General features: G+C 40.5%; 1 protein-coding gene across 1 annotated transcript; it reads left to right on the plus strand.

The window, feature by feature from the left end:
* The first annotated feature begins 441 nt into the window (after positions 1-441).
* Positions 442-26,067, plus strand: amn1 (antagonist of mitotic exit network 1 homolog (S. cerevisiae)). Its single transcript, XM_026176547.1, has 4 exons — positions 442-717; positions 20,427-24,535; positions 25,118-25,168; positions 25,270-26,067. The coding sequence occupies exons 2-4, from the start codon at positions 20,473-20,475 to the stop codon at positions 25,380-25,382; spliced, it is 4,227 nt and encodes a 1,408-aa protein (XP_026032332.1). The 5' UTR covers positions 442-717; positions 20,427-20,472; the 3' UTR covers positions 25,383-26,067.
* The last annotated feature ends 766 nt before the right edge of the window (positions 26,068-26,833 follow it).

Here is a 26,833-nt window from a genome sequence, read left to right on the forward strand (position 1 = left end):
CCCAGAAGCTCTTGAATTGATTTGCTTTGTCCCTTTGGTCACAAACTCTGGGTGGTGCTTCGAAGAATGAGATTCTCTGGAGAATTAGAGCTCGGTCCCTTAGACACGTTTACGTTTAAGGTTTCCAGAAAAAAAAAAACAGTTTCAAAATGCATGAAAAGCTGAAAGGTGCGTTTAGTTGTATTAACTAATTATTGTGGAAAATCACTAAATATATCATAAATCACTACAATCATGCTCTCCCCTACATAAACTGCCTTTATAGGTTAAAAGTATGGGTACGGGTATAATACTGGCCCTGTATTTGGTATGGGCTCCAAAATCTTAATTTTGGCACAGCACTGTTGCTGGGACTGCATCGACTTTCCGAGTGGGAAAGATTCAAATTCCGACTGGGAACTCGAACATTCGTACTTCCTCTGGGCGAAGATGAGTCGTGGTCCTGTTTTGTGAAGCCACACGTGTTCGTCGGGGTCCGCCTCCTTCGATGACGTCTCCGACCCGCCGACACTCATAAGCAGAGGGCGTTAGCGCGAGGTGAAAGAGTTGAATCTCCATGGCGTTTAACCAACCCCAGGAGAAGGACTAAAACTTTCCCTTATTAAACCCGGATGTGATATGGATGAAATCACGCCACTTCCACAAAGAGAAGCTGTTTTATCCTAGAGGATGCGGACTATTTGAAACCGCTGCGGCTCAGCCAGAATTCGTGAAAAAGTAAGTTTCTCAGTTGCTCAAATACTCAAGTACAGTACAGATGTTGTGTAGTGTACGCTGCCTGCACACATGAGTGAAGCTGTGGATGAGCATAATAGACTACATTAAATTTTAATATTAACATCCGACGTTACTGATCAGCGTTAAAACCGGATGTTACTGAGTTTTACGATTTTAAGAAAGAGTAAAGCACAAATGTAAGCCTTGCATTGAAAATAAAGGCACAACCTTTTTAAGCGTCGGGAGAGCCGCCAGTTTAGCTGGAGGGCTACATTCAGCAGCGTTATGTACCTAAAATGTAAAGTCGGCTGACTGTCTGAATATACTGCATCCAGCGTCGCGTTAACGTTTCGCTAATGCTGGGCTTACACTGTGCGATTTTTTTTTTCTTTTTTTCAGTCGCGTTATTCAGCTTCTGCTCAAACTGCACGATTGACTCGCAGGGGTTAGAAGTTGGTAGGTCACGATGCAGGGTCTCGCACTATACTATGCTCGGATGCGACCAGAGTGCTCACACTGTGCGTCCATAAAAGGAAGGTTATAACAGAATTTCTGTCGCTCGCTCTCCCTCTCTGTCTTTCACTCACACAGACACGCGCACCACCACCATCAACTTTGCTAAATTGCTAATGGAAAAACACTGATCAGGCAGCTGGGATTGAGCAGCAATGTAAATCCAACTATTTTCACGGTTGTTGTGATAATTATGTGAAGCCACAACGAAAAGGCTCGGATGAGCTTGCCATAGTTCTACAAGTTGTGCCTCCATCGCTTGTGTCCAGATCACACGCTGCACCGCTGTGCTGCGCAGTCTTTTTCGCTGACATTTGTGTTTGCGCGTTCGCAGTGTGAGAAGCTGCGGTGACACCCTCACGACGGTCACCAAGCGATTGGTGATCGGGAGCTGGTCGTGAGGTGTTAATCGCTTCTCGTTACCCCACGTATACTACACGATGCACGACGGACGATGAAGGCCAAAATCGGGCCGATCGCCAAAACGGTCGCACGACTCAAAAATCGGCTCAAAATGGGCCAAAAATCGCACAGTGTAAGCCCAGCATAAGGGGAGTGTCGGACCAGCTCTAACATCTCCAGCACATCCCGAAGTGTGGACTCTGGCAGCCAGTCAATGTCTGAAAATGATGTTTTATGGTCTCCGAGCCACTCTCTGATCACTGATGGCAAACCCCTGATCATTCACTATTGCTCTGTGGAGGGAAATAAATGTTGTTCGTAAGATTACATTAAAAATAAAATTCGTGTTTGCACAAGTTAACCCCAGCTACCTTTCTCAGGATATTAACTGCTAAAAATGCATTATTTTCTAACCTCTTCAGATAACCAGTCACCACAGAGCAAGAACATTTGATGATGAGGTTTGCTGTGCTTTGCCATAATTATTTTTTCTGTATTGACCTGATACCAAGTAAACACAGGCCGATACTAGTGATGTGCGATACCACTGATTTCCTTTCCGATCTGATACCAAGTAATATTGAGGGTGGTATCGGCGATACTGATCCGATACGATACCTTGTACAAAAACGTATTTTATTTATTGTATCTCAAATTATAGTTTCATAATGATTACAGGACATCAGATTACTTGTTCTTATCACTTAATAATGCAGAATTCATCATACAGAAATAAAAAACCTGAAGTCGTGAGCTATTTGAACACCTTGCCTGCCTGCAGCACTAAAGGACTCCGTGAGAGACGTCTGTCTCGCCCTAGCAGCACCTGTCCCTGTCCACTCCTCCTCTTCAGTTCGCCTTAACATACGCTCGTCATATTCTGAGATATGATTTACTCTGAGGTGTTTGACAAATTTGTGGTGTTGCCACAACACCTCACTTTCTTGCCACATGTATCTCAAACCATGTCTCGGCTGTTTGTGGATGTAAAATACGTCCGCACATGACTCCAATTACGCTCAGCCACTGTGAGTGCGCAAGCCAAGGGCCTGCCACATTTATACAGCCATATTTCGCACATGACTATGAAAGGTGGACGAGGAAGTAGTTCCTTCCAATTGTAGACAACCGAATGAAATAGTTTCTTTCCACTGTGTTCCTGTTAATGGTAAACTACAAATTTACCCTAAATTACTAAAATATCGATATTTTAATGTGAGAATCGATTCTAGAACATAAATGATTGGTATCGGAGGAATCGATATTTCAGTATCGATCCGCACATCACTAGCCGATACTCCAGGTACCGTCAAAATATAAAGGCAACTTGTATATGGTGATGTTGTGTGGAGTGGGAAGGCTTGAGTGTTCTGTAGCCTTGACATAATCACTACCAACAATACTCTTTTTCCAGGGGTCCGTTCTTCGTACCTCGCTTACTACATCCAAGATCAAATGACACAGCGCGATGATTTGATCTTGGATAACTTTGAGCTCGCTATTCCGGTTCTCCGAACACACCTGTTGTTGACGATTAGTATAGCTGGATGAAGTAATGTGAGATCACTGGGTGGCTTAACAGGGGCTACGCATCGATAGTAGAAACCTTGATCGGCAACCCTTTGATTGGTCGGCGAAAATGTCGAAGGAGCGCGCTCGGTATTTTTCGGCAGCAGAGCAAGAACTCTTGATTGAGGGATTTCAGGAGTTTCAGAGTTTAATTAAAACGCAAGGGAACACTGCAAAGGCTGCAAAAGCAAGGAGAGAGGGCTGGCAGAAAGTTGCTGACAAATTAAACTCGTAAGTAATTTAATAATAATAATAATAATAATAATAATAATAATAATAATAATAATAACAATGGATTGGATTTATATAGTGCTTTTCAAGGCACCCAAAGCGCTTTACAATGCCACTATTCATTCACTCTCACATTCACACACTGGTGGAAGCAGCTACGGTTGTAGCCACAGCTGCCCTGGGGCAGACTGACAGAAGCGAGGCTGCCATATCGCGCCATCGGCCCCTCTGGCCAACACCAGTAGGCGGTAGGGTAAATTTATTACACTCAACAAAAATATAAACGCAACACCTTTGTTACTGCTCCCATTCCCCATGGGATGGACGTAGAGACCTAAAATTCATTCCAGATACACAATATAACCATCCCTCCCAAACAGTGGTCACAAATCAGTCCAAATGTGTGGTAGTGGGCACATCTGCTACATTGAGATAATCCATCCCACCTCACAGGTGTGCCACATCAGGATGCTGATCTGACATCATGAGTAGTGCACAGGTGTACCTCAGACTGCCCACAACAAAAGGCCACCCTGGAATGTGCAGTTTTTTGCGCTATTGGGGGTAGGGCTGCCACAAACGATTATTTTGATAGTCGACTAGTCACCGATTATTTTTGCGATTAGTCGACTTATCAGATCGTGCATCAATTGGATGTAAAACGTACAGCTTATTGCACCAGCAGCATCTGCTCTTATATAACTACCATTAGCTTACAGCTTTAAGTTTAAGGTATGTGCTGTCACCGGCTCTAGTGAGCCTTGCCCCCTGCTAGCTATCGAGCTAGTGGGTAACAGACGTCTCCAAAAACGTCGGAGCGCTTTTGAAAATATGTGGTGTCTTGATAAACTGAGCAGATATTTGAGGCTTACACAGTTACATTCTCGCCTGAAAATATGTTAAACGTTTATTTTGTGACCCAGAAAGAATAATAAGAGTAATATTAAAACTAACCAGCTGCCGCCATTGTTGAAAATTGAGCAGGGCCGCACTATGAATTCTGGGACACTGCTTCTTCTTCTTCGGAGTTTAACGGCAGCTGGCATCCTTGAACATGCAGTGCTGCCATTTTCTGTTTCAGTCCGTTATTACACTCTTAAATACTACTACTTATTCCTGCGTCTTTTGGGATCTTACAAAGCTTCAAACAACACGTCGACTATTAAATTAGTCGTCGACAATTTTGATAGTCGACGTAATCGTGACTAGTCGACTAATCGTGGCAGCCCTAATTGGGGGGTCTGGGGACCCAGAACCGGTCAGTATCTGGTGTGACCACCATTTGCCTCATGCAGTGCAACACATCGTCGCATGGAGTCTATCAGATTGTCAATTGTGGCCTGTGGAATGTTGGTCCACTCCACTTCAATGGCTGTGCGAGGTTGTTGGATATTCGTGGGAACTGGTACACGCTGTCGTATACGCCGGTCAAGCACATCCCGAACATGCTCAATGGGTGACATGTCCGGTGAGTATGCTGGCCATGCAAGAACTGGGACATTCTCAGCTGCCATCTGCCCTGAACAATGTGAACCATGATTCATCCGTGAAGCGCACACCTCTCCAACGTGCCAGACGCCATCGAATGTGAGCATTTGCCCACACAAGTCTGTTACGGCGACGAGCTGGAGTCAGGTCAAGACCCCGATGAGGACGTCTTGACCTGATTTTATGCAGTTGAGCGTCCCTGAGACGGTTTCTGACAGTTTGTGCAGAAATTGTTTGGTTGTGCAAACCAATTGTTCCAGCAGCTGTCTGGGTGGCTGGTCTCAGACGATCTTGGAGGTGAACCTGCTGGATGTGGAGGTCCTGGGCTGGTGTGGTTACACAGAATGGTAATATTTATCACTTATATTGCTTTTTAGTAGGGCTGCCACGATTTGTCGACTGGTCACGATTACGTCGACTATCAAAATTGTCGACGACTGATTTAATAGTCGACGTGTCGTTTGAAGCTTTGTAAGATCGCAAAAGACGCAGGAATAATAGCAGGATTTAAGAGTGTAATAACGGACTGAAACAGCATGTACAAGGATGCCAGCTGCCGTTAAACCCCGAAGAAGAAGAAGCAGCTGTGTCCCAGAATTCATAGTGCGGCCCAGCTTAGTTTCCAACAATGGCGGTAGCTAGTTAGTTTTAATATTACTCTTATTAATCTTTCTGGGTCACAAAATAAACGTTTAACATATTTTCAGGCGAGAATGTAGCTGTGTAAACCTCAAATATCTGCTCAGTTTATCAGGACACCACATATTTTCAAAAGCGCTCCGACGTTTTTGGAGACGTCTGTTACCCACTAGCTCGATAGCTAGCCGGGGGCTAGGTCACTAGCGCCGTGAGAACACCGGACTCCCGGCAAATTGTTTTCAAACCCACCGCCGTCTTTCGCGACTCAGGTTAAATATATATGAGTCACTTAGATAAATTAAAAATGTTATTGTTTGGCTTTTTTTTTTAGTATTTTATTTGTTCCTGAGTAAATCGGTTTGGCTGAGATTAAAGTTATAGTTTTTACACAGCTGAATAAACGTCAAGCAGACAGCTGATTATCAGAAGTGTGAGATGCTGGAGAATATACTCGGTGTCCTGTTATATTTTAGATAGCAAGGAGTTTATTAAACTTTACCGAAACAATCTGCAAATTTCATTAAAATTGAATAAACTATCATCTTGTCTTTATTTTTAGTTAGCACCTTAAAAGCTTAAAGCTGTAAGCTAATGATAGTTATATAAGAGCAGATGCTGCTGGTGCAATAAGCTGTAGTTTTACGTCCAGTGGATGATGATCTGATTAGTCGACTAATCGCATAAATAATCGGTGACTAGTCGACTATCAAAATAATCGTTTGTGGCAGCCCTACTTTTTAGTCTCTTGAAAAGAGACCCTGAAATAATCTGTTTGTTTATAACAGCAACCAAGAAAAGGGCAGAGCAAAAAAAGACAGGTGGTGGTCCTGCACCCCCTCGTCAACAAGTTGGTTAAGTAAATAATACCCTCACGGGAAAATTGATATCTCTCTATGAGCACACTGTCGCGCTGAGCTAAAGGATCCTGTCTATCCCGCAATATACGCTGAGTTCTGAAAACTCCCCTCATCAATCTTGCACCTTCCGCAATGGGTGGCTCGCGTATACGGACAGGACATGGCTGCGACAGACTTCCCAAATCCACCTTCGCTTTTATAGCCGTGGTCTCTCATCTTGATTACACGAAGTAATTTACTATTACTACTCTAAAATATGAATTACATCTGAAATAATCAAATACATGAAATAGAATGATTAATAGTACATTTCCCTTTTTTTAGGAAATGACCTGTATGTATCTGTATGGAATCAATAAAAGGATCAAATACTGCATTATCTTTAGTTACATTGATAATATTTATTTATGGTAAAACGGTGGTAAAATATTGCTGTTGCTTTCGTATAAATGAAGCGGACATACCTGAGTGGCCGCGATCTAATCTTGTTTACATAAAGTAAGCCTGCTCCCGAGCAGGTTTACGCTTACGGATCTGTTGCTATGACAGCAAGTCCCGGATGAGCTTCGGAGAACCGAACGATCCAGGATCACGTGAAATCGTCAACAATCAAATCCAGCTAACTTACTTAGCGAGGTACGAAGAATGGACCCCTGGTCTGTTGAATAACAGCCTGTTTAGAATCGGCTATTTACCTCTTAAGGAAGCATGTTCAGAACCTCAAATCCTACTTTATGCATACAGATTTTTTTAAGGTGCCTATGTGTGCTTGTGTTTTTATAATATTAAGGATCTTGATTGATACTTTGTTGTTCTCACTGGGAAATCTGACTTCAGTTCTATAAATCTGTGTCAGCTTATTTTAGGCTCTCTTTGATTCTGTTGGGTAGAGGGACAAAAGCCTTCTTTAACCCATTTAGTTTGTACTGCCACACTCTATGCCTTCTTCCTAATGGTGCCAGTGCCCAGTACAGGATGTAGGATGGATCACAAAGAATTCTGTGTTTATTTATGTGCACACTGGTCAGAAACTGGTTGAAGTACTCAAACCTTAATATACTTGTGTTCAAAAGACTCTTAGTTGTGAGATAAGTGCAACATTAATTAAATATGAGGCGGCTATTTGACCTAAAATGAAAAGTGTATTGGTATTATGCGTGTGATCTTCCTGTGTTTTAATAACCTTTACCTTAAGATATGAAATTATGATCTTGCGGTATAACTGAGCTGTATACATACCTTTTTGAAATAAACACACTAACTAATTAAAGATTAGTAAATTGTAATATTATTCACACAAATAAAATGGGTCAAGGATATTATTATATTATATTAGATTAGATTATACTTTGAATGCAAAAAACTGATGTAGGTCAACATGGATATACAAAGTGTATCTACTCCTAAAATATTCAACACACTCCTAATATGCATCTATTCTGAGAGCACCATGAGACACAATGTATGGAACAAAAGCATCATTAAACCTAAGAGCAGTAAAAACTATTCAATTTGCTTTTTATTTGCATAGTGACCTGAATCAGTGAACCCATGTTGTCCAAGTGAAGATTTCTCTTCCACGTGTATCATGAACAGTTTGTTAGTGTATATGTGTGGTTCTGGTCAATCCTCTGTACCTTTGCTAGTTCATGAGGATGGTATCATTAAAAACTGGTGGTAAGGGGGGATCCTTTGAGAATGTAAGCCAGTGCCTAGTATTATTTTACTAGTAAATAATTGTAAAAGTATGGGTGTTAATTTGCACCCATTCTTTTAATAAATGTTGACGACATCTAGCTTTGTCTTTGTTCCAATGGTTTTAGGGCCACTGGGAAATGTAGCAGGTTGTTGTGGGACCTGTTTCGCTCAGTCTCCTGGGAACACACATCTCTGTGTTATCAGTGTCTTGGCACTTCAGTGTGAGTGGGTGATGTACTGTGTTGAAGGACTCCTGATTCAAAAACTCTGGTTATCAGTTGTTTTAATTCTCATAGTTTTGTTGCACTTCACAGAGTTAAGGACCTCCAAATGTTGTCTGACAGAAGGAGCAAAAATACTGTGACATAAAATGTGTGCAGCAGTTGTTTTGTTTAGCAACCAATGTATGCTCTCAGTCATCCAAGTCATGGTAGTTGTAAGTGCTTGAGTTGAAGGCTCCTGGACTTCTTTTGAGGTTCTTGAAAATGTTTTACCTCTTAATATAAAGGCTTCTGCAGTTCTAACAGCTGATGGTGAGTCAAAGATTGTTGCAAGAGCTTGAGGGGGAGAAAAAAAGAAGACAACTGGACTTCTTTTGAGATTCTTTAGTTCTAAAACTTGCTGAAACAACAATAGCTATGTTAAAATGCAGCCAGGAGGCGTTTTTGTCTGAAAACGCTCCACGTCCACACTGTTTTCAGTCGTTTTCACAGAGTTGTGCGTCCACATTGAAACAGCCGAAAATGCTTACGTTGCAGTACTGCACATGCGTGAAATGCAAGACTATTCCAACTACCTAATTTCTGTCTACCATTTATTTACTTTCTGGCTCTTTGAAACGTCGCGGAAAAATGTTGAGGAAAAGCAGAGAGTTTTTTAAACGGACTAACAATGAGGTGGACTTGTTGCTGCGAGTAACGTACAAAGTTGCAAAAGTGAGTGAGAATGAAAGAATTTGAAGAGAAGCTATCTGGAGCATGTACAAACTGATATTAATTTTTAATAGGGCTGTCAAAATTGAGAGCAAACAAAACAACTGCGCTATAATGCCCTCCGCTATCTTAGTTTAATTGGTCATGTTAAGGTTCAAAATTGAGGAAGGAGAGTACAAACCACCCATGGTCCAGAAGCTCTTGGTCAAACAATGATTTTAATGACTACACACGTGTGGGAAGACACTCTGTACGCCGACAGCAAGTAGTCTTCGACTTCCTCAAAGCATACACAGATTTTATACCGTCAGGGCTTGATTTACTGACGCCCCTTCATGCGTCACAGACAGGATATATACACATACGTCAAATCAAAACCACAACGACTTTTAACACAGTTTAAAAAGAACATCGTCTTCTATCTTCATGGCTGGCACTTCCTGTCTACCTTTCAGTTCTTGTCTTGTTCCTCTTTCTTGCCGAGAAGACAAGGACGGTTCCTCTTTTACCGAGACAATTTTGCAGTTACAGCCAGACATGACTAAACTCTTTCCTATAAATAAATCTAACTAATGTGTGTGTGTCACGACCTCACATGCTCTCTGTGTCACCTCTTCACCTACTAACTGTCTGTGTCTCGTCCTCAAATGCTCTTTCTCAATTCACCTGTTGCACTTCTGACCTTTTACCAGAACAGAGGCTCATCCTTATGTGTTACAACCTAACTGAGACTATGTATATGTCCTCTACTAAATAAATGTTTTAACCAAGAACCTCTACTAAAACCTTAATATGAAATGACCTGATATAAGTGTTTTGTAAGCATGTATTGCAATTCCTTCTATGTTCTAGTTTTCCCTCAGCATGTATCACCTGAACAGTCACGTCAGTGAAGCTTAAGACCTTTAAAGAACCTGAACATCAACTCAAATAAGCACAGATATGCATTGTGTACACAATAGTTATAACTGCATCTGAAATACAAAATTAACATCATCATAAACATCTTAAGGCCATCTTAAAGCTATCTGTTACATTGTTAAAGCAATGATCATACTGCAGATTATATTATTAATGCAATGGTACTGATAATAATGATGATTATTTAACAATAGCAGTAAAATAATTTCCCTGCTCCACAGTCACATGACTGCATCACATGACTAAATTGTGTCATCGTTTTCGAAAAGGCTCCGGGTCCGCTGTCCACACTGCGACGCAGGGCTGCACGATTAATCGTTAGAAAATCTCGATTCATACTTATGTGCGATCTCATTTCCAAATGACAACGATTTAAAAAAACCAAAAAAACAAACAAAAAAAAAACAACGACGATTGTACCGCATTTTGATCCGGGACGTACTCTGCTTGAAAACAAGCGCTCACTCTTCCTGTTCAACAAATGACAAGGGCGGAGCCTTATACCACGTGATACAGAAGCTGTGCCGTGTGATGCTAAAATTAGCAGGGGAAAAAACAACGGAGAGCACGTCAGGGATGACGAGAAAGTGACAGGAGAAAATCCGTCCCGGTCAACCACCCAAACATCAATAACGGGAACCTTACACAGCGCTTCCCTATACACGTCGACCTCCCGCAGGCACAAAGAAATTACAGAGGCTATTACTTATCACCTGGCTCCCATCAACACTGTGCAAAACGAGGGATTTAGGAAAATGATCAACACCCTAGACAAACGCTACACAGTGCCGTCCCGCAACTATTTTTCTATTGTTGCACTACCTGCTCTATACATGCAGTGTCGAGTAACGGTGGAGACGGAATTTCAAGCAGTACAACATTTTGCGGCAACAACAAAACGTGAGACATTTGTTGTTTTTATGTTTATTTATTGTTTTTATGTTCAGTCTCAACTGTTACGAAGTTGATGTGCAGTTAATAAGTGCAATAAATATTTATACTGGAAAAGAAAATCGTGAGAGAATCGTGATCTCAATTCTAAGCCAAAAAATCGTGATTCTCATTTTATGCAAAATCGTGCAGCCCTACTGCGATGTGAAAACTGCGTTTTTGTCAGGGGTAGACGTTTGTTCAAACACAAATAAGAGAAATAAGACACTGCAGACCGACTCAGAGAGTTTTAGAAACGTGCGCACGGGTGAATGTCTCTGAGAAGACACACACACACACACACAGAGTGCAGGCTTGGTTGCTTTATTTATAGGAGAAAGTAAGTTACATAGTACTTCCTCTTCTGTAAGCAGTCGGGGAGAGGTTAGACGTTAACTCAGTGCTTATCTGACCTCACACCCACTCACATACTGAAATATAACAATACAGAAGTATATCATGCTTTATCTGACATCACACATTGAAGTAAGGAATGCATCATGTTCTCTTTAACAATAAGCTTGGTTATGTTGAAATATATGAACATACAAAATATAAGGCACACTTGATTATATTGTATTATGTAGAAAATCTCGTTACAGTTTTCAAATGTATCCACTTTGTAGAGCGTTTTCAAAACGCTGCACTTTCCTTGAACGAAAACGCCGTCTCAGTGTGGACAGAAGGCCAAAACGGAGAGAGAAAAAGATGCGTTTTCATATGAAAACGCATTAGTGTGGACATGGTTTCAGTCTGCATGCCAACAATCCTTGAGCAAGCTACAAACCCCAAATTGGTCTCCGATGGATCCAGCTGATATCTGCAGTTATCGATCATAGCTGAATGGGGCATGTTGTATCACATGGATTAGAAACGAGCTACATAAAAACCAATCCATTTGCTATTTTAAAAATGAATGAAAATCTTAAAGTTACAAATGATAATTAATGTATTGGTACAATTAGCCCTCTGTAATAATTTAAAGATCCTTTTTTGTTTGAAGTGACAAAAGACCAGCAGTGTTCACACATTGAGGTTGAAAAAGGAAAACCTTCCTTAAATAAAGCGAAATAAAACCTTTTCTTTACTATTTTTAATCAATCTAGTCCCAGACATCTGGGCCCTATTTCAGGAAGCCAGTTTAGAAAACTCAAAGTGAAAAACAATACTCAGGGTTGAGTAACCCCGAACTGTCCAACTCGGAATATTCGGTTTCAGAAAGGCTGATAACAATTAGTTCAGTCAACGCGGAGTTGCTTTAACCCCAAGTTAAGCGCACGCACGAGGATACATAAAGCCCTGATTAGTGGAGCACAGATTAAGTGAGTCACCATGGAGACGGAGGGAAAGAAGGCGCGGTCAATGTATTTTACAGCGCTTGAGGCCGAAATTCTGATGGCAGTATATGCCGATAACATGCAAATTCCGCGGAAAAAAAGTAACACAGCCTCAGCTGCAAAAGAAAGGGAGCATGCATGGCAAAACATAGCCGACAGAGTCAATGCGTGAGTGTTAATTTAAACATTGATCTAGGGATTTCCACCCATTTAACACGTTATTTTATTATATTTTATTTTTTATTTTATACATTTGATTTTGTGATGTGATGTGAGCGCAGGTGCAACCCAACAGGCCCCAAACGTTCCTGGCAGCAAGTAAAAATGAAATATAAAAATATAGTCCAAACAGGTAAGGTGTAATTGTATTATGAGCCATAGTGCTTGGTCTGTTTGTCCTATGTCAATCAATTGCAGTTAGAGGCTACATTAATTTCCCCTCTGTAAGCACTTATTGAAATTATCTGAGCACATTACAAGTACATATTTGCTTACTCTGTATGCTCAAATGTGACCCGTTATAGCCAACAGAAAAAAAAGCGGAGGCCCGAAAAACAGGTGGGGGTCCTCCACCACCACCACTCACAAAGACTGAGCAGTTGGCTTCCACATTTGTCATAATGTTGGCAGCATCACATATGATCTTCACAGTGCAGAGAACACAAATTAGCATCCATTACTATAATGAAATAATTTGTTAGTTTGAAATACTACAGGGAACTATGTACCTGTACATTAATGCTGTGGAAAGACTTCCTGTTCACATAGTCTCCTTCATTTACTGAAGAAGCAATGATTGGAATGTGAGTGCCATCTATACAGCCAATCACGCCTGGGAACCCTGAAAATAAATGTAAAATTTAAGAAGTAGTTCAAGTATCACCACATCATGAATTAAGTTTTGTTCATCCTGATACCTGCAATTTTGTGGAATCCCTCTTTGATAAATCTTGTGGGTCTATGACCGGGGAACACCACAAACGAGTACAGGAGACGTTTCAGTGCAACTGTAACATTCCTGACTGCCCGACAGACGGTAGCCTTGGAAACGTGCTCAGCATCACCAATATTATACAGAAAGCTCCCGTTTGCAAAAAACTGAAGTGCAATACAAATAATATGTACAGAACTGAGAGAATGTCCGCGATGTGTCACATGAGCAATATTAGGCCTGAGGATGTTATTCAAATGAATTATAGATTGTGCTGAAAAACAGTAACGTTCACACAGAAAATCATCAGGAAATGATAAAATGTCCGAGCGCGCTCTAATCACGCTCTCCCGGCGGAGAGCTCTGCGGAGGATTTGGGCTTCAACATCTACTGGCTCTTCAAGGGAGGGGCACGCCATGTCTGACACTTCCTACAGTCAGGTTTCCGACAAGGAGGCGGAGAAGGTCAGGGTTAGTTGAAGTAAACCTGCTAGGGGGCAGGTTAGCTTCACGGAGTGTGTCGTCATAGTAACTCACTCAGAATTAATCTAAACTCACTTTGTGAAACCGAAAACCCAGAGTTTTCGTTAACTCAGGGTGTACTTACTCAGAGTTTGCACTAAACCGGCTTCCTGAAATAGGGCCCTGCTGTATATGGATCAAACAAACTCAAGGTTTCTTAACATAAATTTATATTTATTTTAAAAGGTACTCTTCATATTTGTAGCTTGAGAAACCTGGAAAAAGCACCTCACCATCATGATGGAAAACTACAACCAAGAATCATAAGGATACCCGAAAGCCTTGGATTGAACATTATGTCCAAACACTCTTATCTTTTTTCAAAGCATAAAAATGCATGTTGTTACAAGATGATTTCCATTTCTATAATTGATATGTTGCTATGCTACCACATTGTACAGTTCAACCTGCTGCCCCAGCATGCAACAATTAAGCCTCTTTTTCATTAGTACAGGGGTAGGCAACCTTGTGTGCCATCTAAAATGTCTTCGGAAGTCAATGTGCCATATGATTGCATTAGCAATAAATTTAATAACGCTCTATATTAACAGCTACACACTATATAGAACCACTTTATAGAATTTGTTTGCAGATGTTGGCAGCTATCAGCGAATAGTTATCAGCTATTTTGAAACAAACAAAAAAAAAAAGACAGCAAATGGACTGTACAACAGAAAATGCAAATGCTATTTATGATACCCTCACAACAATGATAAGAAAAATAAGGCAATATGGCATGTTGGTTAAAACAGGGATACATATGTTAATGTGATCTCTGGTCTCCCACTCAGAGACACAGGTCTCAGTGTCCAGCATTCAGACGGCTACCTGAGGACAGTCTTCATGTGAGAGAAAATCTGCTCACACAGATACGTTGAGCCAAATATAGTCAGTAAAGCCTCTGCAATGTTCTGAAGACAGTTAAACTTATTTTTAGCCAATTACAAACTGAATCTTGTAGTTGGGGTTGTTAGATACTGTCATTAAGAAGCGGCATAATTTTTTTTTTTTTTTTAATGCACATTCTCAGATTAATTCACCGCGTGTCGTACCCAGGGCTGGACTGGGACAAAAATCGGCCCGGGCGTTTTGACTACAGAACGGCCCACCAGGTATTATAGCCTTTGAATGAAAACAGATGCTGTGGTGACAGTGATGTATGCCGTCTTGTTGGTATATGTATGATTTCTATACACGCTACATCAGATGAAAACTTTGGTTGTAAGATTCAGATAATTATTTAATAAAAGCTAGACATTTTAAATGAGAATAAGAAAAAAGTATTTCTTTGTGCCCCCCTTTCCTTGTTAATGCCCTACCTGGCCCCCTGGCAACACTTTGCTAGACCCGCCCCTGCACAGTTACCAGCTGTCAGCTACACAGAAAAGCATCCTGGTGTTATTTGTCTCTCAGAAACAGTTCATAACTTCCCTTCAACTCATTCATGTCAAATTAATATTAAATAAATCCTAACAACAGCTGATCAAGCTTAAAGGTGCTGCTGTTGTTTAGCACGACATCCGCTGGTTTCCTTTCTGGTGCAAAGGGGGCGATAAACAAACAAGAGAGAAAAGCCGATCAGCTGATCATTGATCAGTTTCATGATGAGAGAAGAAGAGGCAGCTGTGCAGCGTAAACTCCAGCTTTGTGTCTTTTTCCATTGTAGCTGAAGTCCGGGACAAACTGTTCCTTTTCAGCTCAATACGAAACGCGTAATATTTTCTCTGAATACGAGACGATTCTGTTTTTTATGGGACTGTTGGCAACTCTAATAACCTTATGAATAAAATAAAGTTCACTATCAGTAACATAGCACCCACCCAGCTGTATATAAACTCCGTCATGCTAGCTAGCACGCAGTACGAGTTATTGTAACTGACTGTGAAAAGTCAGCACAACGAAAATAAACCACACCTAAACTTGGTTTATATCTGACCCTGATAGACTGCAGGTCATAACTTCTTACCTGAAGTTCAGTTCACCTGACACTCGGACCGGCGGCCGCCTCGGGTCTCTCCTGCCTCCCCTCCTGCCTCCCCTTTCCCTCATCCACCTGCTGGCCTCTGTGGAATCTCCGCCGTAGCCACCACCAAACAACTGAGTTATTTTAACACATCGACCAGCATCTGGCCAATCCACCACCTCTTATTGTTTATACCATTACAAAAAATCGGCCCATAAAAACGAAAAATCACCCGGTATGCCCGATGGCCAGTCCAGCTATGGTTGTGCCATCAGTTTACCCTTCGCGTGACAGCCACAGCTAAAATGTGATGTCATCAGACTGCATGTGACCGGCTGGTCATTAGCATCACTTGATGAGTCGTGAGAAGGTCTCGTGCACGAAAATCAATACCGCCATTTTTGAAACCCAGCAACGGGGAAATGGTTGCAAAAAACACCATGTTCCCCAAGGGTTCATGTTAGAGTCAAATTGTTGAATGTTGTCATTGTGTTTCTTAAATTTGTAAAGTCTTGGTTCAAGCAGTAGGATCAAAGACATTCCTTTGTCTCTGACCACCTCTCCAGCCAATTTGGTGCTGGGGGAGGCTTAGGGAGGTTTTATTATAGATGGATCCTATCTGAAAGATCTGTTTCTTGTGCTGTAAGCTTCCTGCTTTTATGATCCTTTGGTGAGCAGGAGGTCACCCAAACGTAGGGCTGGGCGATATGACCCAAAATTCATATCTCGATATTTTTTAGCTGGATGGCGATATAAGATATATCTCGATATATATTTTTTAAAGCCATAAAGTAAGAACAAAAAGAGAGTTCTTAGTCAAAGCTGTGTCCCAGATGTCACACAGGCACTTTTATTAACATACAGCACAGATGTACATAAAATTTACTCAAAAATAAATTATGAGCATTTATTAAATAATAATGCTCCATAAATAAAAGAAAACAATGCTGTTTTTGTGCTAAACAAAGAGCTCACAATTGTGCAGTCAAAATGTAAACTAACAGACGAGCACAATAACAAAGACAGATTTCACAGCTGCTCTGTTCCCAACTTGTACTGCGTGACTGACAGCCTGGAGTTTGAAATCCGCTTCGCAACCACGTCTCTTGGTGCCATTTATGGTCCTTATACACAGTAGGGTACTATTACGTTGAAGCACAGTACGTATCACTCCGCGAGGCTCAGCCGTAATCCTCCGACAATCCATCAAGCGGTGCAGCTCCGTAGTTTACCAAAGTCATACTCAAACATTTTTTGACAGATTGCTGAGCGCCGTGTTCCACATAAAATCGGTTCGCGGCCATCAAGCACAACCAGAATTCATACATAAGGCGCGCTGTCAACTTTTGAGAGAATGAAAGGATTTTAGTCCGTGCAGCACCTCTGGGCTGCATGGCGTTAGCGTGGTTAGCTCGTTAGCGTGGTTAGCTCGTTAGCGTGGTTAGCTAGCTAACACGTTGACGCCGTCCAGCCCCACGCACGGGCGATGCGCAGTAACTCGTTAACGGAGATTTGCCGTGTCCATCTTGTCGCTTCCTGCAGGTGAAGCGATGGGGGAGGAGGGGGAGTTGTGTTCAGTGAAGGAGAGGCGAGGCCGAGTAACGTAGAGACAAAAGTGGACGAAAGAGAGGCAAACTTGCGGCTCCACAAGTATAATTATAACGTAACATAGACTATATCGATATAAAGGATATTGTCACATCTTATATCTCGTATAAAAATATATCGATATTTTTTAAAAACTCGATATATCGCCCAGCTCTACCCAAACGCACCCCCATGACACACACACACACACACACACACACACACACACACACACACACACACCTACCTTTATAGCATTGGAGGGCTGCCCTTTGGCACCCCTCCTCCGTAGTCTTCCACTGCTCTCTCTATTGTTCATCCTGGGGTTGCCCTCCTCCAGGCTTGTACCTGTGGCTTCCTGTCTGGGGGTGGGTGTTGGCAGTTCTTCTGCCCTGCACCCCAGCCCTTTGTTCATAATCCAAGACTATTTTTCTATATGTATTCTTACCTCCTAACAGTCGCCATATTATAATGTTGCAAATATTCACAAACTCTGCAGTCTCTCTAACTCCAATGTATACCAAGCAATCTATTATTATCAACAGTACTAATGGAAAAGGAGTTATAGGGGATGGCACTGGCCACAACAGGAGACGACTCTGTCCCTTCCTGTAAAGTGCAGTGGTGCTTTTAACCCAGTCCACTTTATGTCCCACTTCCTCCGTGTCTTACTCTTACCCCACTTTTCTTAGACAGTTCTTCTTTTTTTTTTTTTTTTTTTTTTTTTTTTTACCACACCCAAACTCAACCTTGGTTCATTGCCTGTTATGTCCTTTTCTGACAGTTCCTCTTTTTACCTATGGATGGGTATCGTTTAGGTTTTATCCGATACCTGTGCCAAACCGGTACTTTTGAAACGGTGCCGGTGCTTGGCAATGGAGAATGCAAACTTTGTCCAAAAACCTCTGTTTTTATTTTTAGCAGTCTTTTTTTTTTCTTTCTTTTTTTCCCCTGCAAAATGATAACCAAGTTAGCCTTTTCTGTCGCTACAACATACCGACAGAAAGCCTTCAGCCTTACGTCACTAGCTCTCTCATTGGAGTGAAACTCTGCTGTCTGTTCCTTGCTATCTACAATATATAACCGGATGCTGGCGTAAATTTTCGACCATCCCACACTTCTGTTTAATCAGTTTTCTGTTTGAAGTTTATTCAGCTGTGTGGAAACCCTCCCGAGGGATTAATAAAGTTTTATTTAATCTAATCTAATAACTTTAATCTCAGCCAAACCAATTTACTCATGAACAAATTAAACACTGAAAAACGCCAAACAATAACATTTTTACATTATCTAAGTGACTTATATATCATGTTTAACCTGAGTAGCGAAAGACCGCAGGGGTTTTAAAAATTATGTGCCGGGAGTTTGCTGTTCTCGCCGGCGCTGATATTTGAAGTTTACACAGCTCGCCTGAACTCGCCTGAAAATATGTTAAAAGTTTATTTTGTGATCCAGAAAGAGTAACAAGTGTAATATTAAAACTTAGTAGTAGTAGTAGCCATTGCTGGAAACTGGAATTGGCTGGGCCAATCTGGGATGTTTTTTTTTTGTTTTTTTTTTTTTTTGTTTTTTTCTTCTCCCCAATTTTGTTGTCTGGGTGGAAAATCGGGAGATTTTTGGGAGGGACACTGAAATTTGGGATTCTCCCGGAAAAATCGGGAGGGTTGGCATGTATGGCATACAGTAGGTCAGCAGAGGGAGAAATGTAAACTGCCACTTTAAGGGAAAAAAATTACTTGGTGTATTATTTGCAGCTTTAAACCATATGCTACAGCTTCCTTATTCTTTGCTGGAAGTGTGTAGAAACTAGGTTATGTCCTTCTCAATGTCTACATGTAGACGGGTCTGGCAAACTCCCATGTGCACTTGAATATTCTCAAGGATAATGCACTGGTCCAGCATTCTGCAGCCAGAATGAAAACTGTATTCCTCCTATATTTGGGTTTCCACTAATGTACAAACTCTCTTTTCCAGTACAATAGTATAGACCTTCCTGGAGAGGCTGAGGAGTGTCTTTCTCCCTCATAGTTGGTAGGGGTGGGGGAAAAAAATCGATACTGTGTAGTATCGTGATATTTTGTTTGCTAATAATGTATCGATACAGGGACAGCAGAAACTGATATTTTGTTACAAAAAGGTTTTTGTGCTCTGACTTCAGAGCATGTTGATCCTTTTTCTGAGCAAGAATCCTGACATTCCTTTAACTGTCCAAATGTGTTTAACTTTTTTTGGCAGCAATAAACATGACAGTTTACTTATTTTAATTAAAACTTTTTTATTTAAACTTAAAATAAAACATGTCTTAAATGTAAAAATTATATTTTGTTTTAATTTACTTTCAAATTCTTCAGTTGCTGAAGGGGCTACATAGTTTTCATAAATTGCATAGTTCAGAATAGCTATAATTGTACCAGATGGTTGCATTCAGTTAAGTTGGACTAGACTGTAATACAAACCGTTCAGTTTGTCAACAATAAAACTGACTGAAAATGAGAGCGAGACTGAGTGCGAGACTTTGATATTAGATAAAACGAATATTGATAAAGTTTACCTTTATGTACAGAATCTGAATATCGCAAAATATTTTTAAAAATTGCATTAATATCGTATCGTGTGTTAAGTATTGTGATAATATCGTATCGTGGGATGTATGGTGATTCCCACCTCTAATAGTTGGGGGACTGAAGGGTGTACTCCACCTTAAAAATGGGGACTACCACCTAGGGCTGCTCATTTAATCGAATTTTAATCACGATTACGATCTGGGCTTTCAACGATCATTAAAAATGACTGAGCCGATTATTAGCCCCTCCCTCGTGCTTTACTCTCGCGCTGCTCCGTGTGGCAAATCGAGCGCACCTCTCTGCATTTCGAACACGTGTCACAACAATTATATATATAACCTTTCTGCTCATTTATTGTGAGAGTCACCTCTCACAATATATAACTACTTATTTAATATAAGCTTTCACAACATGCCACTAATAAAAGCCACTCGCCTGACAGGTTACCAGAATTTTTTTTTTTTTTTTTTTTAAATGTTGGAAGAAAACTTGTTTGTGCAAAAAGCCATGTTTGCACAAACAACTATCCTGTTTATTTATTGTACTTCTGGTCAATGCTTCTATTGCTGATAATTGGTTAGAAACTTGTTATTTTATTTATTTATTTTTTTATCCTTTTTTTCAGGATCATTCCCAATTGAACCCACTACAAACCTTAACGGAGGAAGAAGATGCAGTCCTGTACATTGATGAATGGACAACACCAGCAGATTAGACAAGCCTCTCAGCCCTCGCAAGCTGCTCCTTATCATGCCCATGATGGAACAAGAAATCTGCAATCTTGGACTCCAAAACAAAGCATTCACTATCAAGCAAGAAACCTAGGAGTGCAAAATGCACACGCTGAACATTTCCCTTTGCACAATGGAGCTTATTCTAACAGACAAATGTCAAATTTGCAGACTTCTGCAGGAACTTATCAGGAGGTTTCTTCTCAGCAGAATGGTGGAGGCAATAAAAACAGTTATTTTTCTGGTATGTTATTTAACTATATTCAAAATGTATCAGCTAATAAGCAAAGTGGAAACCCATCTTTGCCAGCATCTGGATTTCAGATTCCCACTCTGCAAGACTGTGATCAGAATTCATCAACTCAGAGTCCACCTAACCAGATGAACTCAAACACTACATATCCCCAGCAAGGCATGTCCACTCATTGGAAAGAGCCACTGGTTGTTAATGAGAGACAAATGATTGGAACACAGGATAGAACTGTGACTAATATCCAGCATGTCAGTGTTCAGCAGGGCATGCAACAGAATGTGAATGGAGACTTGACAAAACCCATTTCAGCGTACACTACACCAACTACCTCATTTCCACCTGAACGTGGTTTATGTACCAGCACTATGATGTCTGGCTCAGAACAGACTGTGTACCTTGTTTCGAACAATCAGGTTCAAAGACAAAGCGGCACTCAGCATGGATTCTCTCCTGTCAACTCACAGAGTTACAATATGGGAACCTCTCAGACTTCAGGAAACAGTAACATTGCAACATATCCACCATCAAGTGCACAGAATTCTTACTTTTCCAGCACCAGCCACAAAACTCAGCAACACTCGGCTCAGCACCAATTAAGAAACAACAATGGGATCAAGACTGCCACCTACAGTAACTCAAATTTTTATAAAAAGTATGAAAATATTAATTACTCTGCAGAAATGAGAGGGCGTCAGATAAAAACTTATAAACAACAGAAAGTGATCAGGCACTCATTAAGTGCAGATGGTTTAAATAATTCATGCACTCCTGGGTTTGATGGTTGTCGTCCTCCTCCACCGTACAGCTATGCAAATCACAGACAGCAGCAGTATGTCAGAACGACCACAATGGTCTCGTCTAATCAATCTAATATTCAACCTGGGACTTCGGCTACCCGTAAAAATTATAGTAACTTGAATTCCATCAAGTTATTACCCGGGCATTCTGGACAGTCTTTACCTCAAAGCACTCAAAATGTAATGTCAAGAACACAGCACGCTGTAAGTACACCCCATCAGCAAACCTGTGTACCTAACGGTTTCCACAAATCTGCTGCAGGAAATGAAAGAAGCCCAAGTAACGAAATTCATCCTAAAAAGAACTGTAGCTTAATTGAATTGTTGCTTTGTTCATCCCTGCTGCCGGAATCTGTTGACCGCAAGACACAATCATCAGTAGCAAGCAGTTTTGAGATGCTGTCATCAGTCCAGTTAAATGACAGCTCCATTCACTCATCACCTGGAAATGCCAGCACCAAAGCTATTGCTGTTGTACAACCACTGCCATCACTGGAAGGTCAGCTTCACAATGACCATGCTTCTTCTGATTCCACAGCAGGAGACTCTTTAAACAACCCTAAGGAAACTTTTGTTTTAGATACCACAGCAATTAACAAAACGCTGCCATCTTCAGAGTCAGGGACACAAAACACAGGAAAACAACCTGAACTGGATGTTAATGTTCAAAATTCAATTCCATCCCAAGAATCAGTATGCCAAAATTCTCCTGAAGACCAAAGTGGGATCCAGACACTTTCAACATCACCCGTTTCTGATCTTTCCGCACTCCCAACATCCCCATGGACATTATTGGCACTAACGAAGTTGATAAAAGATGCAGAAAAGAATCAGAAAGAGCTCAGCGATTTGAAAGAATTACACACTGCACAAAAAATTATAGACCTGTTTTGGGAGGGAAAACTTGAAACACTGCAAATGTACTCATGCAAGGTAGGCTTTCTCAAGGTTTTAGAAGTTAAAGAATTCTGCCAAAAACATTTAACAGCCAACTCTGTTGTACTGTTGCAGGTAGATGGCAATTTTGAGGAGCAAATGGAAAGCTACCATGTCCTCAAAGACAATGAAGTATTTTCAGAATTGCCTTACAAATCATCATGGTTAAATCTAAATGAGCAGTTGGATGAAATAGACAAAGAATTTGGTTTCCCATTGTCTCTGAAACATCACACTTCATTGCTTGAGAGTGATGGCCAGAAAGATCAGATGCACATCAACAACAGTGATCCTGCAATTATGAGTAAAGTGCCAAGCAAGATCTTGCCATCAACACATTTTGAACCCGTTGATTCAAATGAAGGAAAAGAAGCCACCACACTCAAACCCCCCTCCATTCAAACTCCCTCCTCTAATCAGACAGATGATGCCAGTGACCCATGTTTGTCCCTGAAAATCCAAGTTATGCCTCCAGAAGAAGCCAAACGTTACCATGAGCAAAGCGAAAATGAGATGCCACAAAGTATGGATGCAGAGAGGGTCGTAAGTAGTTCCACGGAGAGTGAGACACCTGATAATACAGAGTCCACATCGTGGGAATCAAAATTGGAAACTGTGGAAATTGGCATAAGTCAGTCGCTTTGCTGTCTTACAAAGCTGTTGAAAATGACTATAGGATCAAGTACATCTTATGATTGTAAATGCCACAGCCAGAAAGAACAAAAGTTTGGAAAAGGGTTAAAAAATACCAGTGATAGTGGCGAAACAGTTGTACTAAAGCACAATAACCAGCTTGGGAAGGATCCAGTAAAGGACAAGGAGAACACTGATGATCAAGTTGTGACATTTAGTGGTTCTGAGCTTTGCAGCTTTCTTGGTCAAACCATAGATTTGACTGAAGTTGATGACCAACCTCAATTGCCTTCTGAACAAAATTCTAAGAACCACTCCAAAATAGCCAATACCAGTCATTCAGGTATTATAATTATAAGTGATGAAGATGAAGATCTCTCCAGTGGTGAAAATGAAATTCTTAGCCAGAAGACAGATCTTGCCATAAAGATGTCTGAACCTTACGATAAGTGTGGACAAGAACAACCAACGTCTACAGCATCGAGTCTGTCAGGTGCCTCAGTCAGTACTAACAAAGCTGAAACTGAAAAGTTCTGCAGCACTGAGACTGAGATTGCCATCCAGATCCTGGATCATGACAGGAGTTGTGAAGAAGCTTTAGATGTGCCAGTGTCACCTTTGGAAACCAAAGAGCAATCTCAAATCTGTGCTGAAGGTGACTTTAAAGTATCTGTCAAGCATAAAAAAATCAAAAGAAAACACAAGAGACTCGAATGGGATGATGAATTTGGTCCACCCCAAAAGGAATCAAAGAAATGCAACTTGCCTGTTGATCTTAATTTAGAAAATGCCCTTGATGATGTTTCAAAATGTGAAAAGGAGCCTGCTGTTGAAGCTGAAGCTCTCAATATAGACTCAAAAAGAACTGCAGAACTGGTGCTGTTTGGCTCAGCTCAACAAGACAAGTGTGCTTTAACTGGCAGCAGAAAAGCCCATTTCCGTTTTGTAAAGGGTGCATCTAAGGCAGCACACCTGAGGCCTCCAGAAGTTCTTACTGTCAATCTCAACCCTTTGAGTAGCAAGTCCAGTGACATGGTGTACAAGAGGAATTATTCAGTAAAACAGCTAATTCATGACAAATGGTGGAGAAGTTTTCAACAGACTAAAGCTAGTCACAAAAAAACCCGTAAACATCGTTCTTACTCTGTTGCCGGGGGTATCTTGATGAAACGAGATGGAATTAAGGAATCCCGGAGTCTGAAGACGCTTGGAGAGGAGAAGAAGGATATCACTGCTGATAATAAGAGGTGTTCCTCTAAAAGTGAAAGCCAAAATGTCAAACCTTGCCAGGAGCACATAGTCTTGAGGTTCAGTGTTCTACCCAGTAACTTTGACCTCAAAGATGGATCCAGTGGCAGGAAGCAATCCACCAATCCCATTTCAGGTAAATACCATAGATAGAGGGGGTACCGTTATTCTAATATTGCCCACAATAAAGTTGATTTGATGATGATGATGATGATGATGATGATGATTATTATCTATTGAAAAGAATGGATCACAGAAGGCAGATTTTTGGTTTATTTTGGTAAAAACTGTGATCTCTCCAGATGGTGCAGACCCATTCTTTTTGGTAAAGATCCAAATTTATGAAGCTAAAAGTATTCTTTAAAAATTTAAAATTTCAATGCTTTATTGTAATTCACGTATAACGCCTCAGTTTTGTTTTGTTTTTGTTTTTTTTGTTGTTTTTTTTTTGTTTGTTTTTTATTGCATGTTAGAAGGGTGATTGGCAAATATATTGTTGGAGTGTCCACATAAAGCAGGGACATTCAACATAAATTGACCCAGAAAAGACTAATGACATCTCTGCTCCTCGATGGGTCATAGTTGGAGTGGGATACTGGTGTCTTGCAGATTAGAGTGGTGGTAAACATGGGAACTGGAAAGTACTGTTTGTTTTTTCTTTTTCTTTGAGACGGACAACAAAATTTATTTTAAGGAAATTTTGAATCTGTCTTTCCAGAAGAGCCAGAGAAAGAGCAGAGCGCTGCTACAGCTGCTGCAAAACCGAAAGGTAGCAACTACATCTGAAGCATACATCAGTTCTTATTCTGCCTTTTTAAAAATTTTATTAATTAGGCAGTTTTTGTCTAATGGTTATTAATTACATCATAGGTAAATGGAGTTCGAGTCTGCAGAAGAATCGACCTCGACCTATTCCCAAGACCTTCAGTCTCTTCCACGAGTATCAGAAGAAATACAAGGAGCGCTCTCACTCAAAAGATTAATAATGTGAAAGATGTCTCTTCTCAGGGAATACTTTTTTTTTTTTTTTTTTTTCCATTTAAGACATTTAGTACAAAGATTCTGACTAAAATTATGCCTTTGTGTTTTTTTCTGCAGTGTATATACAAGCAATACATTAAGGCTGTGCAACCTTTTGTTGTTTACATGCCTGTAAAAAGCATTACAGTCATGGAGCAGGTGTAGTTACTGACTTGTGGGATGTGGGAACTTGGCAGCCTTTACAAATTTGTTCAAGTGATGACATTCTGTTCGTCATTGATTATTATTGTGTCACTGCTCCTTGTCGGTTCACCACTGTACTCGCGACAGACATGAAAGGAATACATGGTATTTGCTGTCGGTGCAGTTCTGTTTAATGAGCTGAGAAGCTCTGAAGATGCATGACACTGCATAGTTTGTCTTGTGTCTGTGCATCAGAGAGTGCATGCAGACTTTAGATGGTAAGTCCACATGTTCAGAGCCATGTTCAAATTAACAAGTGATATCCATGAAAGGGGGTGTAAGTCTAAAATCTTTGTTGTTGTTTTTTTGACAAAAAACTTGACTTGTAACATTTGCATTGTGAGTTTTTTACTGTTTTTCTACACTTTCAGTATTTGTACTCTAACCATTTTTTAAAATTTTTTTATTATTGTTTCTACGATTAAATTATCCATTTTTAATGTGGTTTTGTCTTTGTCTAAACTAATAGTAGGTATTATAATTGATTTATAAGCTGCAATAGTTGTTTAGCATTAAAGGGAAATGGCGTAGTTCCTGGAAATAATCTGAAACAAACCCAAATTACAGGAAGGTGAAATGCCCATTAACGGTTTTATTCTGCTCCTTGCAACGATCCTCTTTGTTGATCTTATTGTATTGTTTGATATCAAATCAAAAATGTTTATGCATGTTTTTACTTTATAGCAGTTTTCTGGAAATTACCCCATATGGAAAAGAAATAGTAAAAACTTATATGATTTACTCATGAAAGTGGCCACTTTCTCATTACTTTCATATGTTGTTTTAGTAAGTATCCAAAACATACAAGTTTCATTTATATAATTTTTCAAGGGATCTTATATCAGTTTTCACTCTTATATGCTTTTCATACAAGTTTCACACAAGACAGATACAAACTTTATAAGATTTATATATATCTTTTCCATATGGGACCCTAGGCAGATGTCAGATGTGGCACTGTTCAAACAACATCCAATTTGGGCTTGTTGGAACTCACTCCCTTAACTAAAACACAATTGCACAGTTTCATGTTGAGATTCATATCCTTTTTAGATGCATCGCTCCAACACCACCAGGTAATCGCCCTTATACTGCTGACATGTTGCTACTTGAGAAACTAACCCTCCCTATCAGTGTAAATTCCCCTATACTTCACCAAACTACCAGCTACATTCAGCTCACTTGCTGATCAGCCAGTATGTGTGGAACA

The sequence above is a fragment of the Astatotilapia calliptera genome, chromosome 7, assembly GCF_900246225.1.
Source record: "Astatotilapia calliptera chromosome 7, fAstCal1.2, whole genome shotgun sequence".
Classification (NCBI taxonomy): domain Eukaryota; kingdom Metazoa; phylum Chordata; class Actinopteri; order Cichliformes; family Cichlidae; genus Astatotilapia; species Astatotilapia calliptera.

What these genes read in the sequence shown, in the direction of transcription:
- amn1 (XM_026176547.1), top strand. Translation starts at nt 20,473, where the DNA reads ATGCAGTCCTGTACATTGATGAATGGACAACACCAGCAGATTAGACAA. An exon ending in ATCCACCAATCCCATTTCAG is followed by an intron (nt 24,536 to 25,117) that starts GTAAATACCATA and finishes CTGTCTTTCCAG; the next exon opens with AAGAGCCAGAGAAAGAGCAG. An exon ending in AGCTGCTGCAAAACCGAAAG is followed by an intron (nt 25,169 to 25,269) that starts GTAGCAACTACA and finishes ATTACATCATAG; the next exon opens with GTAAATGGAGTTCGAGTCTG.